Source organism: Cucurbita moschata, unplaced genomic scaffold (genome assembly GCF_002738365.1).
Source record: "Cucurbita moschata cultivar Rifu unplaced genomic scaffold, Cmos_1.0 Cmo_Scf00001, whole genome shotgun sequence".
NCBI classification, from domain to species: domain Eukaryota; kingdom Viridiplantae; phylum Streptophyta; class Magnoliopsida; order Cucurbitales; family Cucurbitaceae; genus Cucurbita; species Cucurbita moschata.
In genome coordinates, this window is record NW_019268517.1 from 11,044,237 (window position 1) to 11,060,220 (window position 15,984).

Here is a 15,984-nt window from a genome sequence, read left to right on the forward strand (position 1 = left end):
TTTTTTTTTTTTTTTTTTTTTTAATTACTTTATTATTATTTATTTATTCTTTTTATATAAATTATATTTCTATTTATGATGGCGATAAAAGGATGTTTTCATGGCCAAATATAGTCACCTTTTTCTTTGATTGATTTTTTACTATTTAATTTTGACTTTAATTCTCAGCACCCGCACGTGCAATGGATCCCACACCTTTCTTTTTTTCTTTTCTAAAAAGATTTGTAAAGGAAATTATGAAGGCTAAGCTAAAGACTAAACAATAATCCATAATTATGATTTTTTTTTTAAAAAATTTAATATTATTTTATTAGTTTAAGAAGGTGTGAGAGAGTAAATATTTAAATTTATTATCTGTTAATAAAAATATATGTTTTAATTAATAACTTATCAAATTGTTGAAATTAGAATGAACTAGTAAGGGAGGGTTATGATGGTAAATTTTGTCTCTTGTTTCTTTTTCTCTCAATGCCCTGACAAGGTAGCGAGGGCTTTTTGACTTCAATTTACAAAAGACAAAAGTAAATTGGACAAAAACATCCTATATTTTTGGTCCCCTAAACAACATGCAAAAAGTCATGGTAGGATCTAATGGTAACAATTTCTTATATTTTATTAATGGAGGTGCCCTAATTTTAACTGTCGTATCATTAAAGTGGAAGAATTAGATGTTTTGTGACATTTTATGACCATGAGACATGGTGCGCAACATTACGAGTTTTTCTCTTATGTAAATAGAGAAGATTGTTGAAGATAAGCCGATAATTATGTTGTACCCTAAAATAACGTGGACGTGTGTATTCGTGCTTAGTCAATAACGATATCGCGATGAGAATTATTATATATCCTGGAGTTGAACAAAAGAAATGGCAAGGACACACAAAAGCACGACATTAAATTGAGAGGAGCGAAGGTGTCGCGCGTTGGTGGGTGTGGGGCTTTGTGTTGTGGGGATAAGCGCACAAGGGCGAGAGCGAGCGCCAAGTGGTAGGTGTTGTTGGTGGCGTTGTGTGTCTGGTTTGAACGCCTTCCAACTTGGTCAAACTGGGTTCATGTTTTTGTAGGCGCGGCCTTTTTTGTTTTTGTTCTGATTTGGACACTCATAATGCTACAAACTTGGAAAGTTGGAGGTCATCAATCCGAGATGGGTACGGGTACCTGGCACTGAACTATTTGTGAATTTTGCCTCCCCTTTCATCTGTTTCCACCCACCACCCCGTGCATTTATTATACTTTCAACTCAACACGCTTACCTCATCATCATATTCGACAATAATGAGTCATGCATTTCAAACATAATTTTCGTAAGATATGATTTTTGAATGAGCCTTTGAAATCTGGGACTAAAGTTTCATCTTGGCTGGATTTCATCCAAGTGAACTATAACAAGATTGAAGATGGATTCAAGGTGGTTCATACCATATTATTATAAAAGTATGATGCACAAAGGGCTACTTGTGAGTTTATTTTCAAACTCTTCTCGATTAGCTTAAATGACTTTGTTTTTGGTAGTTTTAAGGCAGGTTTGGATCACTTACAATACACAGCTCTATGAAGAGTGTCGTTTCTTAATTTTAGTCCACTTAGGTCCCAGGCGAACTCGAACACCATTTTACTTTTTTTTGTTGAATATGAGGATGTGGACTACAAAAATGAAAATGTTATCGTTAATCCATACTAAAAGAATAGAAAATTAGGTACGAAAGGACTTGTGGATCGAACCTTAAATATTGTTCATCAAAATTGGTTAATACATGGGAAGGGAAAGCGATAGTTTGATGAAGGGTGAATATTCCTATCTTTGGGGATGAAGTTGAGCCAAATGGTTGGTTTTGGAACCCTTTTGAAAGAGCATTTATAGATCATGCATGACCAAGCAAAGCTATCAATTTTAGTTGGTGAATTCGTATCCAAATCAAAGTTCTCGACTTTGGACATGTGGTTAGAGGTGTACCATGATTCAACTTTGTTGTCTTAATTACATGTACTTCCTAGCTACTCGATAGCGGCTCTCGATTGTCACATAATGCTTCTATAATCTTCTTTTCACTTCAATGATTGTGTTGGAGTACCTAAGTAAGCTAAATATAAGTAAGCTAAACATGTAGAGTCATACCATCTGTTACATCAATTACATTAGATTTACCATTCTTCCTGTCAGAAAATCTTTTGTTCTTGTTTAAAGGAAAACGCCCTTCATTATTAGCCTATTATCTTAATCTAATCAATTATGTTAATCTACATCGTGCCAAATTTAACATCGTAAAGGTTAGGCCAAGCTGCGTTTTGGGGTCCCTGATTTTTTTTTTTTTTTCAAAAAAAGAAAAAGAAGAAGGTATTTTAGAATACCTTAAAGATTAATTTTTAAAGGGCTTTATCTTCTTCTCTTTCCTTCTTTACCTACTAGGCCTCGAACTCATGATGGGAGGGTTTGGAAGCCTTATTAAGTCCATCAACCAGCCCAACATACTAAGAGGCCGTTCGGTGTCAAAATTCTCAATTTAATTATAAAATTATGTAGATTTATTATTTTTTGAATCAGAATATCGTTAATTATTTATGTCAAATAAATCCAACATTAAAAAATATTTAATACATTTTAAATCGTCTCTCTAATTACAACCAAATTCTTTTATATGTTTTAAATTCATATGATAAAATCATTCCATTAATACGCAAATTTGTTTTCTAATTTTTTTTTTATTAATTTAGCTTAAAAAGGTAATATTTTGATAAATAGTAAACTAATTTTAGTTTGTTCTTAAAACATGCATATATGTCCTATTTTCCTTGTTTTATTCATAATTCATAACATTCACTGGTCTACTGAGAATCGTTTCTTAACTACGTGAACTCTCACGAATAAATGTAGGACAGATATTTGACCGTTCGCTCGAGTTGGTAAGTTGTGGGTATTTTGAAAGGTTACCTTTTAAGGCAATGAAATTGGTAATTTAATGCTAAATAATTTATTATTATTTTTTTTTTAAAGAAAGAAACAAATTGTGAATAGAATTGGGTTTGCAAAGCCCAAAGGGGCAACCAATAACGAAGTGCTTAGGGTTGGTAAGGATATGATAGAATCACGAGAAGAGAAGGGGATAGATGGGACACGTGGCGCGTATACATTGGACTGTCAAGAATTTGCGAGTATTCGCTGTTGTCACGTACAAATTACAACGCGTGAGATATGGAGCTTTTAATAAACCGCAAAAGTTAGATAAGATTGTACACGTCATCGACCTTAGCGGACGTAGCTTTGCTCCTCAACTCTGCTTCTGACACGTGTCTCCGTGCTTTTTGAAACGTGATTCACACGTGTGTCGCAGTCCCACCCCTCCACCCCTCTTACCGTTATTTTATTTTATTTTCTCAGAAAATATAATCTTATCTTTAAATTTTTTTTTATATGCTACTATGCATCTTCCAAACCATGCTCGATTTTATCTACATTTATTCTTTTTCTTTGAACGGTTATTGAAATCGTCGGCATATACTCGATCAAAAGATCTTCTTCTAATTTAGGTTGGGCCGACCCATAAGATATTTAACGGTTGCTAGAACACTGTAATGAGGCTTTCAGCTCCTTGAGTTTTAATGCATCGAACGTACTAGCATCAATTCTGATATCTAAAACTTCAGAGTTTGGAGTGCAAATGAGAGAGCTATGAGCTCACGAGTCCTACTCACTACATACAAAGACACCACCAGATCGAACTACATTTATGCAGTAAGATGATTAATTTTGTATGTAGTAATTCTATCAATTATGTATACCGAATGGACGAGCGTGCAAAATTACTAAGGATGATAGCGAAAATATTATATGAAAATAAATATAAAAATGGAAATTTTATTTTAGGACAGGAATAAAAGCGATTTTATTTTTATTCTTTAAAATATGAAATGGAAAATGTATTTTTAGGATAAAATTAAACAGATTTGGAAATCGTGTGGTAAAGAAGAGGCCACGTCATGGTGAAAAAGTACGTTGACGATCAAAGGGCTATGAACGAAAGTCAACGCTAGAGACCAAATTGCCTCCGAATCAAAACAATCTCTGCTTTTATTTGACGCCGATAAATTATGCTCCCAATGCGAGTTTCGTTCACGAGAAATATTGCTATTTATCACGATAAATTCAAAAAATGAAAAAATCCTTCCAAAAACTAGTTATAATTTCAAAAAAGATTTTGATAAATGTTGGATAAATTTAAAAATAAAGGGATAAAATTTTACTCTCAAATTAAATTATAAAATTGTATTATTACGTGAGTTTAGAAGATGACTCGGAATAAGGTGATCTAATTGAGTACAAAGAGATTATATGGAATCTCGACGATAATAAGACATTTTTAATTAAATAAAACGCTTATTACTTTAGATTGATATTCTCGAGTTGAATTCAAATTAATCGCTTAAAGATGAAAAAATATATTTTTCTAATAAAGAAAATAATAATAATAAAATACTAAAGAAACCATTATTCTTATTTGCCTAGTTTTTTTTACATATATACGAACCCTAATTTTTGTATTCGAACACTCGAAACACGTTAGATATCATCTTAAGCCCTAATTTTTCATTTGGCATATTCAAAAATTTCAAATTGAATTTAAAGGATAGGATCAAAAGGATCATTTTGAAAGGAACCCCTTTGCAATTAATTAGCGGGCAGATGGAAAGTGTTCCGAATACTCGGATCCAATAACTTTTTAGGAGTTAATCTTGGCTTGTCCGACACTTTTCTCCAATAAGAAGGGTATCTTTATGCCAAATATCTTTCTAACAATTGGTGCACGAGAGCACACTTCCGTTTCTCCAATCTACACAACAATGTGCAATAAATAGAGATCGTCTGCCAGTTGTCTTCTCCTCATTCGTTCGAGAAATCTGATTTCAACCAATCTCACCACATCGAATAAAGGAAAAGGAATGGACGAATGATCCGAGAATAGCAACCAAAAGTAAAAACGTATAAATTCTCTTTCAAAAAAAACAAAATTCAATTAAATGGAAAATCTAATTTGAATCGAGTACCTCCAGAAGTTCTCTTTTCACTTTTTTCGAGTCAACGGTCAAGGATTGGTCATTATAACTCGCTAAGTGCTAGACTCTTGAATTAAGAAATTTAATCACTCAAAATCAGTTTACTCACGAAACGGTTCAACTCAACTACAAAAAGTATATACCAGACAAAAAGATCATGTCGGTCACCCAGCAAAACCGGGAACTAAATCTTAAACGCCCAATCACCGTAAATCAACCTACCATCTGCCACTTCTTTATAGATTGCTCGACTTCCATCTTTTACGCAATCAGTATTTATTAAATTTGACTCGCTTCACTAAAAGACAAACAAGTAGGAAAAATAAAACGTTTACAATTATATTCATATCTATATAGATATGAAGTAACGATACTCGACATTAAAAAAATGCATAAAACATTTTCAATGGACCATAGATTATACAATTATATAATATGGTATTGGGATATATATGTGAATATATATAAATCATAGGGAGTAGGTGACGGCTGGACGCCGTGGGACCACGTGGAACCGGAAACCGTCAGGTTATCACTGTCTAGTCTATCCCTCACAGCCGTGTGGGTTTAGCATTCGGTCGAGACGCCGAGTTTGAGCGAACCTTCACGATTTTTTAATTTTTTAATTTTAATTTTAATTGGACTAAAAAGGGTTGAAACTTAACAAAAACTGTTGACTCGCACAAACTCAACACGCTGTTTTCAAAATACTCGGTGTTACTGAGTCAAATTTTTACCCAACTCGTCCTTTTTTATTGAATTATGTATTTAATAATTTTTAAGTAAAAATGAAGACTTTAGATAGAATTTAAAATATTGTAATTTATATTATTATTAGTCAATAATAAAAACCCTTCTTTGTATCACTATTCCAGATTTCAGATATTAAAATAAAATATTCAAAACTTAAATATGTTTTTTATTTTTGAAAAAGAAAAAAAAAAAAGAAAAAAGAAAAAAGGAAAGATTTTTATGAATGTTGGAGGGAGCCTAAACCCAGGTTTATTCTTTTAATTTCTTTCTAATTTCTTTCTAATTTCTAGAGAGAGAACCAAATCAAAGGAACCCTTCAATTCCCAATTCCATTGAAGAGAAGAAAGAAGAGATTAAGGTTTTGTTCCTATTTTCTCTTCTCTTCCATTTCCCATATTCTCGATATTTCTCCTACCAGGAAATCCCGGAACTTTTCCGGGATTAAACAAATACGAATACCAAACAAAAAAAAAAAACTCAGAAGTTTCTCTGTTACAACCTTCCAATTTTGAGCAACCCCTCATTGCAGGGCTTGGGTTTTATCAATCCCCTTCTTCTGTTTTTGATCCGATCCTTTCTTTTCACAAAACGAATATCTTCACACCACTACTCACTTTCATTTCGCTTCCGAACGGATGCAAGTTTGAGTGTTTGCGACTTTGTTGCTAACCATTTTATTTTTCTGGGAATCGGATTCTTGTGGTGCTGGATTAGTGTTGGGGAGGGGTTTTCTTTTCTGGGTGTTGTTCATTTTGGGGGATTTCGTCAATTCCCACCTCCAATCTTTTTTTGTTTTTCTTCGTATTTAGGTTTTTGTCCTTTGGAACTCTCACGGTGATGGAATTCCCACTTCGATTCTGAGTGGTTGTTTGAATTCCGTCCGTGTTCGATCGAGTTTGGTTTCTTCAGATTCCGATCATGTCCGCCAAGTCTGGGTCCTTGGACTACTGGAGGGATTACTTCCGGAATGCGAATTCGGATATTTTTAGCTTAATCGATTACGCAATCTTGGTGGCGGCTTCCGATTGTCCCAAGGAGTTCAGATTGAGGAGAGATCGAATTGCAGAGCAGTTGTTTTCATGCCGATTGACTCGCTGTTTGGGTTGCGACCGAGTGGAGCTGGCGGTGGCTGGCGATGTGGACGGCGAAACGGGTTTCAAGAGCGATTCTGCCGGAGATGGGCGTGCGTTTGAGGGCGGTGGGAGCAAAGAGAGCAAGGTTTACAGCAGTAGAGATGATGGAGGGGAGATGAATTTCAATCAGGTTAGCAATTATAGCTTTGGTGAAGCTGAAGCATTGACTGATGAAATTGAACAAGAATCTGAGATTGTCGGGGAGGTTTTGAGGATCAAAGAGATTCTCAATAATTTTGAAGAAGAGGTAATGAATGATTGTTTTGGGTCTTTACATTTTCTGGGATGTTCCTTTGTTTCTCATGTTGTGTGTTTCTTGTGCAGTCTGATTCAGTGTTGTTTGAATCCCTTAGAAGACTTGAATTGATGGCTCTATCAGTTGATGCCCTGCAGGTGATGGTTTGATTCTTCTGTTTGCTCTTGCAACTTTGGGGCAAGTTAAGTTTTGTTGGTTCTTCTTGTTTCTGATTGAGGATTTTTCTCTCTTTATCAGGCAACTGAGATTGGCAAGGCTGTTAATGGTCTTCGAAAGCATGGATCGAAGCGCATTCGCCATCTTGTTCGATTCCTTATCACGTACTAAATCTTGCCTTCAAACCTCAATCCCAAGTATACATGTTCTATGATGAATGCCCCAACTAAATTTGTTGTTGACACTCTATATGTCATCTTCCTTTGGATTTGTTCTTTAAAACTTACTCATTTCATTTTGAACATATAAGAATCAGTGTTTGTTCTCTCTTTTGACTGAGTTTTAATGAACAAAGAATCGTCTTCTTCGACCATGCAGCGTCCATTATTTTGTTTTTTGAGTGAGTGGAGAGCTTTTGTAGCTCATCTGTGCCTTTACAACTTGTTGCTCACTCAGGGAGTTCTCTGTTTTGCATAGCATATAAGGAAACCTCGTCTTTGATATCATTATAAATGGCTGCTTCTTGTTAGTTTACTTTGCTTGAGGGTAAAAGATCTACTTTATTGGTTGCAGAGAGTGGAAAGAAATGGTGGACATGTGGGTAAAAGCTACAGCTGCTGTTCATGGTAGAGTTCATTTTAGCTACACGTGCATCTATATCGGTTCATGCCAACTTTCGGATTTATTTACTGAGGAATGTTTTTGTTTTCCTGACAAAAAAGGTTCAGAAGTCACACCGGATTCGAAAAGTATGCCTGTATCTGAACAAGAAGAAGATGATTATGAAGATGGGCTTCCCTCTCCTCCTTTAGATGAAGCTGCATTTTTTACCACTCAGCCCACATCAATGGAGCTCTCACAAGTATGTCTCTATTTTCGAGTTGAATTGAGTTTGTATTCTCAAGAAAAGTTATCTACTTAATGTTGCATTGGTGGGTTCTAATCGACTGTATTTTACTTGCCATTCCATTCCCTTCCTTGGCGAAGTTCTTTGATGGCATGGACGATGATGGAAGTGAGTTCATTACGCAGTATCCTATGCTTTTCTCAATCACTTTCTTAGACTCTCCATTTCTTAGATTCATGATTACCAGTGGGGATATATGTTTCAGATCCTCGAAACAGTGGGGAGTTCGTCAAGAAGCGCGATAATGGAAGAAAAACATCGAGTGGCAGTCAAAACCCTATGAGGTGTAAACAACAAACCACTCGAGAGGTTAATGTGGTTGCTAAGGACAATAAGAGTCAAATGAAAGAACAAGTTGTGAAGCCAAACAAGCCACCGTCAAATGCAAATTCTGGGTTTTCGAGGCTGCAGAAGCCAAGCACCGTGCAGAAGGACAATCACGAGAAGTTGCAGCGTAAAGTGGAGAAGCCTACGATCCCAAAGAGGAGCCTACAAGATGTAAGTAGCTGAAGATTGTAAAGTTATTTGGGGGTTTGTCCTTTGTCCTTGTACCTGATTTTTTCTATTTGTTTCTACCAGAAGTTCAAGTGTTCGGATGAGGTTGCAGTTCAAGTGAAACTAGAAGCCACTAAGAGGAAACTGCAAGAGAGTTACCAACAAGCTGAAAACGGTATTTGCTTTGTTTTGTTTTCCATCTATGCTTTTATCCATTCTGATACCAGTTTCATAGGCAGTCTAAAAGCTTTCTTGCTGAATATTTGAAGTATCAATCAAACCAACTTTAGCTAAATATTTGCACCCGAACATAGTTTAACTGGTTAAGGCGGCACCCGAACATAGTTTAACTGGTTAAGGCGGCGTATATGACCAAAATGAGAGCACTTTTAAACACATTTCTGAAGTTGTTGAATATAACTAACTACACAAGTGCTGATTCATGGTGGTGTTTATTGAACAGCCAAAAAGCAGCGGACGATACAGGTTATGGAACTACACGATATTCCGAAGCAGGGAATGGGCCACAGAAATGTGCACCTAAAATCTGGAGGCCACAATCGGCATTGGACAAACGGGCGGCGTTAGGATGAAACGATAGTGAGGAACAAGACTGATACTTCCAGGATACTTTCCTGGTGACTTTCCACCCAGAATCAGGTGGAAGATCATATACTAAAAGCTCCCTGGCAAACGGTGTCTTGACCTACTCTACCTGCTTCAAGGTAAACAACAAGAAACTTGGTGTCACTGTGTTGTGCCAGAGAAGGCGATTCCGATTCAAAGGAGAATCGGAGATGGAAAAAAAAAGAAAAAAAAAAAAAGAAAAAAAAAAGAAAAAAAGAAAGAACGATTTCATAGTTGAAGTGCATTTTGAAGTACAGAGAATTTCTTCTTATGGAATTTGGGAGGCAAAATTATATAGCTTTTATGGGTGGTTGCTCAGGGAGTGTTGACATGGTTATATCTCTCTTCTTACATCATAATGACTGTATAGAACCCCCTCATTTATTTTGGTTTCAAATTTTGCAAGCTATTCTCTCTTTCTCTTCTCTTCTCTTCTCTTCTCTTCTCTTCTCTTCTCTTCTCTTCTCTTGCTTGCTTGCTAGGAACTGAGGAGCTTCTGGTTGTGATGGTCCTTTTGGCTATTATGACCCCACCCAAAGCCGAACCTAATTAATCAACCAGTCCAATTTGGACCACCTTCAACGTTTTGTACCGTGTGTTCGTCTCTCAAAACTGTACCTTTTGGGACTCTGCTCTGCCCTGCCCTGCCCTGCTGTGAGGGGAGGGAGCATCATGATGGGGCCACTCGCCTTTTCATCTCTTTACTATAATCTATCAATAATATTTATATTTCATAACCTGTTTGTAATTCATCTTTCATCTTCTTCTTCTTTCAAATACTCTACCATAATGCTCCTTTAACCTTTCATCTTTCCAAATCAAAGATTAGAAATCAAGGAACAAGGGTATTAAAAAGCGGGGAAAAAGAAGTGTAATGTATGTAGATAGTTAAATAGTGTATTCATTCAAATATTCGAGTTTCTACCACTTCTGTTTCCGATCCACAAAATGATACGCTCTCCCCCATGCCTATCGATGACTGAGGATTGAAACAAAACCTACGATACGCTCTCCCCCATGCCTATCGATGACTGAGGATTGAAACAAAACCTACGTACTTCACTCTAACTAAACTAATCCTAAGAGTTAAGCATTACAAGGGAAATTCGAAGTCATGATCGCAAAGTTGTTACTCTTTTAACCCCGCCAAATTGCACTGTTTATGTACAAAAATGTGTGGTATACAGATCAATTGGCAGAACTTCCTACGGCCCCCAAATGGTTTCCAAGTTTTAAGTAGACACAAGGTGAGGACCCGAGCGTGGGAGGACGCATGAATACGTGACATACTTGACACTATCCAGCAACACAACGACAAAAATTCTCGAAATCGACTTTGGCGTTATCACGCCGTCAACTTCACTGTCCCCAGCTTCCCTTGGATCAATGAGCACAGAAACTACAATGGACGAAGCTGTTTTGTTGTTACCTGGAAAGCTGTCTTTGCGTGGGTTTCCAACAGGTTCTTCTGTGATGTTGAAACTTGATCCACCTAAGGGAACTGGAAGACCACCCAGGATTCTCCTATTCCTTCCCTTATTCAGTTGAGTAGCATTCTTACGATGCGTTCCAGAAGTATTGGCAATTGACGATGCTGGAATTATTGCTCCTGGAGATGTTGAGGAAACGTCGAACTGGAACACTTCGGTGCACAAGCCAGAACTCAACATCGGTCCTGCAGATGGAGAAGGAAGACCGTAAGTATCTATAAAATGATGTCGAACCTACACCTCAATCATTGGCCTAAACCATTGATCAAGCCTTGTTAACGTTTGACATCACATAAGCATTGATCAAATCCTCGTACGAGTAAGCATGTTCCCTAAAATCAATTCACCGCCAACGACTTTGTACATAAATCAGAAAATGAAAAACTTACAGTCTAAGGATTCTGTCAAAAAGGAAACTAGGCTAAAAAAAAGCGAAAATCATGACAACCTCTCCAATAAGCAGAACAATCATGACTACATGGAAACCCATCAGTTCATTAATTTCAATTAATATGCCCCCATCCCTTCTTTTGTAGACTTGGGAGGCATCATAGACCAAGTTTTCCCATAAGTATTCGATAGGAATTATAGAAGACTTCTAAACGAGAAACAGTGAGTCAATTTTCATATCTACATTTCAAACTATATAATCCAGAGTCAAATATCTTGTCTCAACAGCGATCTGATACCATTAGAATTCTAAATCTCAATTGAAGAGGTTATAATTCAAGTCTCATGCAACAAATAAAACTTCCAAATATCATCATTCCCAAGTACAAAAATTGTATATAAATAAAAGTTAATATGCGGAGTATTACCTGCAAGACCTTCTCGGAACCACTGTTGGAGTTTACCATCAGCTGCGGTCGCCTTGATATGGTCCTTTAAATTGTTGGCTGAACCTGAAGTAAGTGCCTTTGGCTGTTCGGCAGGATTTCTATACGCATGAGGATGCTTACCACCACTTTCCCTGATGTTGGGGATGGTGATGGCTGGACTAAGATCTCTAGGAATCGCAAGTCCAGTCTCCCTACCCTTGTCCTTATCAGAAGCCCTGCTGGAGGCCATAGCTTTCTCGCTTGCCAGGAAAGAATGGATTATTAAGTTTCCATCAATCTTCACTAACTTGTCATTCCTTGGGACGTATAAAGAAGCAACAAGAGGTTCACTAGCATTTCCAAGCTTACTAGACTCATCTGAATCATGCATATGCTGCGATCCTTTTCGTTGTTGATCGAATTTCAAGTCTCGCCCTTTCCTATGAATTTCCTCACATTGTAAGAGGTTCAAAGTATCAGATTTCCCGCAAGGAGTTCCTACATTCAAACCATTAGATAAATTCGAATACTTATCGACTCTCAAAACCCTTCCACGGTTTTGATTGTATAACCTATCACCAACAAATGCTAACGTGCCAGGAACTCCTCCAACATTTCTAAATCTGAGATTCACTATAGGAACTAGACCACCAAAAAGCATAATAAAGAACAACAGACCCAGGAAACTAACACTCGCAACCTTCTTAGTTCTTCCCTCAGCCTTCTTACTCACATTCCTTTTCCCCTTTGCTGCAGGGGCAGGCTGTTGGGGCTTTAATCTTGGAATTGGAACCAGAGGGACCTGAGACCCTTGCGGTTTAACAACATACGGAGGACATGGCATCCACGGATAAGACATTGGGGCCATTGAGGGATGAGGATACATACCAGGAGGAGGAGGCTGACACATACCACTGCCACTCAGCTGCTGTCTCAGCCCTGCATTCTCAGCCATCACATATGATATCTTACTATTCAATTCAGTAATGGTTGAATGCATAGCTCTCAATTTATCCTCCAACTCCTCCACATAATGCTTTTTCCTCTGCCTGGAAAGCTGCGCACTCTCTCTATTCCTCATCAACCTCACCTTCCTCTTCTCTTCATCCTCATTTAGAGCACAGGAACTCAATTGGGGATTGGAACTTTCTACAGGTTCAGAAGACCTTCGATACTTGGCAGATCTCAAATCCGGGTTTCCTTCATCCAGGTCTTTCTTCCTCTTCGGCATGCAAATTTTCCCTATTTCCTCTGATTTAATCTTCTGATCGACAATGACATCGTAATACTCCCCATTGGAAGATGGGCAAGTTATCCCTTCAGAGACGCCGGAACCGAAATTTCCAGAACCCGAGCCTTGAGACGACGCTGGCTCGCCTGAGAACTCCTGTTCACTACCACCACCATGCTCCGGAGAGGGGCAATTCACAATCCTCGGATCCTTTGAGTCCCAACCCCCGGAATCAGTCGAAAAGCAACCGCTATCCGCAGTTGGTATTTTCGAAGACTGAGAGTTAATAAACTTACAGTCATTGGGAGACTGCTCACAAGAAACCGCAGAGCTCCCCGATCCCGGGGACGCTTCAGAACTGCAAACGCGAACACCAGCGCCGTCAGCAGCAGAATCCCGGGCAGGCTGGGGCGGAACATCAGTAGCCGAATCCTGCGAATTGGTAGTTTGATCCAAATTCTCCAAGATGAGGAAATCGTCAGCCTCAGATGGGAGGTAAAGGTCGTCAAGATCATCAAAAGTGAGCTCAAAATCGTCATTTTCCTCGAATCCCAAATTGGAAGGCGTAGAATAAACAAAGGGGTCATCAGGGGCGGCAGAATTGGCATCGGAGAAAAAAAGAGAGTCGAGAGGCGGAATTTGGAGGGAATCAAATTCGGAAGCGTAAGTAGTGGAATTAGGGTTTTGATCAGAAGGCCAAACTTCCGCAACTGGGTCAGCCATTGTTAGGGTTTTGGAGATGAGAATTGGTTCTGAAAATCCAGAAGGAATTATTGGGTTGGATTTATTAAGGGAAGATTGACGAAGAAGAAGAAGAAGGAAGAAAATGGGATCTTAGATTTAATTGATCTTTTAGGACTAACGAAACTGCTCCCCGTTTTCTAAGTCAAGCGCGTGTCGTCAATCGCCTCCGTGCAGCTACAAGAAGAAAAACAAAAATGTACATAAATCTCAATTTTATTCAAATATCATCCTAAATTGTAATTAAAATAATGTTCCTACCAAAATTATTCCATAAAACACGTTTATAAATTAATTAATAATTACCACATTTCTTTATAGTTTATAAGTATATATTATTCATGGTGATTGAGTCACACTATCAATTTTTTTTTTTATCTCTTCACTGTAATTTATATTCTCAAATTAATTAATAATAATAAAAAAGATGTTTTTGCTAAAAATAAAAAATTAAATAAGGAAATATTTATTAGTATTCTATAATTATAGATTTGAGAGATAAATTAGAAATTAATATTTATGGTGTTATTATATTCTTGTGATTTGATGATATAAAGTTAGAAATTAATTTTTTTTTATTTATAAATGAACATACTTATTCATAATCTATTGATTTGTTGAAGGTAACGACTTCGGGCATGGCCAACTCCCATAGTGTGACGGACGGTGTGTACAAGGCCCGGGAACGAATTCATCGCCGCATGGCTGACCGGCGATTACTAGCGATTGTTTCTCTACCACACTTCGATGTATTGCTACAATCATGTTAACCGATTTACAACGGACTAAACAAGGTGTATGAAGGGACCAAGCTTAAGAACGAAATTCTCGAGAACAAAATACAAGTCTCCCCAAGTGGTCTTTCCCGAAACCTCTCGATCACTAGTGTCACTTGGTTGACTTAGTCATATTTCATTTTGAATGAGACTAAGGAAAAGAAAGGACGTAGCTAAAAAAAATCATCCATACTTGAGGGTTGTTTTACATTAGTTTTATAATTTAATTTAGGTTAGGCGACAAATTAAATGAAAAAAAAAGAAAACGTAGGTTGTGAAAATATAATTTTTTTTATTAACAGAAACTAAACGGATGAAATAGAATTGAGTGAATCTATGGGCGAAAATAATTGAAAAATTAAATACAAAAATAAATGGTATAGTTTACCACAAAATTTTTAATTAATAGAAGGTATGACTGGGTCAAAAATAGCGCAAGCACGTGAAGAAAAACCAAGAGTTGGCGCGCGTGGGGGAGATGGGAGTAGTAAATTATTATTATTATTATTTATTTATAAAAAAGTAATAAAACAAAGAAAATGCCAAAGTAGTGGCGGGGCGGAGGAGCGGGCACGTGTTGAGTCCCTTAGCCGCTACGTTTTGTCCTTTCTTCCCTACCCCTACACTTGTTTTGTCCCTCTCCGATCGGCATCCTCAATTCCTCTCGTAAATTACTTTAATTTAATATAATAAAAAATGTATTTATTGGTGATAATATTTACTCATGCTCTATACTTATCTTCAACTATCTAATTATACAACAGCCTTGACTCAAAAACATTATGGCTGAAGGACAAGGTTGTATGTGGGTTGGCGCACGAAGTCTATCCGTTCAGACCTCAGTCTCTTATCTAACTTTGATACCGGTTGTAACAACTCAAGCCCACCACTAATAGATATTGTGTTATTTGAATAACGAATAGACACATTTTAAAAATTTGGAGCGGAGGGAAAACGTGGAAGAGAAAGACAAAAGCTCACTAAAGAGGCCCAAGTGTGATGTGGGATAGATTGGGTATTGTAAAATGGAGCCAACTAAGGCCCACATTTAAGGGTGTTGTTGTCACTAAGATCTAACCCAAGATGGAGTCAAAAGAAGAGAAAAAGAAAGCCCATCAGAGAAGATAGGAAGAAACGGTGTTCTTGAAGCCTGATTGGCGCCATTCCAATGTGTGGGCTCGCCGCCGCTCCTGACGCCGGTGGATGAAGAGAGAGAGGGGGAGGGGGAGAGGGAGGGAGTAAATAAACACAATTTTGTAATTAAGAAAAAGAAAAAAGAAATAGTAAAAATAGGCATATTCTATATGTAATTGGTGGAGGCGGTGGTATGCGCGCGTATAAAGGAAGAAAATAGGAAGCTATGGATATTAGCTCTTTTCATACTCCGCTTTGCTTTGCGGGAAGAACAAAGGGATTTCTTGGCGAACAAATTATTGACCATTTTTTTCTTTCTTTTTCCTTTTTTCTGTAATATAAAATCATTCCCAAATTCCATTCCTGTCTCTCCTTTTACCCCTTTCCCCCCCCCCCCCCCCCCCCCCCCCCCCCCCCC

At 37.5% G+C, this 15,984-nt stretch overlaps 2 protein-coding genes across 3 annotated transcripts; one reads left to right on the top strand and one right to left on the bottom strand.

Moving 5' to 3' along the window:
* The first annotated feature begins 6,040 nt into the window (after nt 1–6,040).
* Nucleotides 6,041–9,793, top strand: LOC111442859 (probable mediator of RNA polymerase II transcription subunit 26b). Its single transcript, XM_023080420.1, has 9 exons — nt 6,041–7,182; nt 7,260–7,328; nt 7,429–7,511; nt 7,921–7,973; nt 8,070–8,209; nt 8,335–8,362; nt 8,460–8,752; nt 8,834–8,924; nt 9,213–9,793. The coding sequence occupies exons 1-9, from the start codon at nt 6,721–6,723 to the stop codon at nt 9,335–9,337; spliced, it is 1,344 nt and encodes a 447-aa protein (XP_022936188.1). The 5' UTR covers nt 6,041–6,720; the 3' UTR covers nt 9,338–9,793.
* Nucleotides 9,794–10,253: 460 nt separating this feature from the next.
* Nucleotides 10,254–13,744, bottom strand: LOC111442848 (bZIP transcription factor 17). Of its 2 annotated transcripts, XR_002710382.1 has the most exons (3): nt 11,685–13,744; nt 10,427–11,051; nt 10,254–10,374 (listed from the first exon to the last, which is right to left on the bottom strand). XR_002710382.1 is itself a non-coding variant. In XM_023080404.1 (2 exons), exons 1-2 carry the CDS (start codon nt 13,636–13,638, stop codon nt 10,609–10,611), a joined length of 2,397 nt encoding a protein of 798 aa, XP_022936172.1. In that variant the 5' UTR covers nt 13,639–13,744; the 3' UTR covers nt 10,274–10,608. The 2 variants fall into 2 exon arrangements, 1 of the variants encoding a protein (XP_022936172.1); XM_023080404.1 differs by having other exon boundaries at nt 10,274–11,051.
* Nucleotides 13,745–15,984: the final 2,240 nt, after the last annotated feature.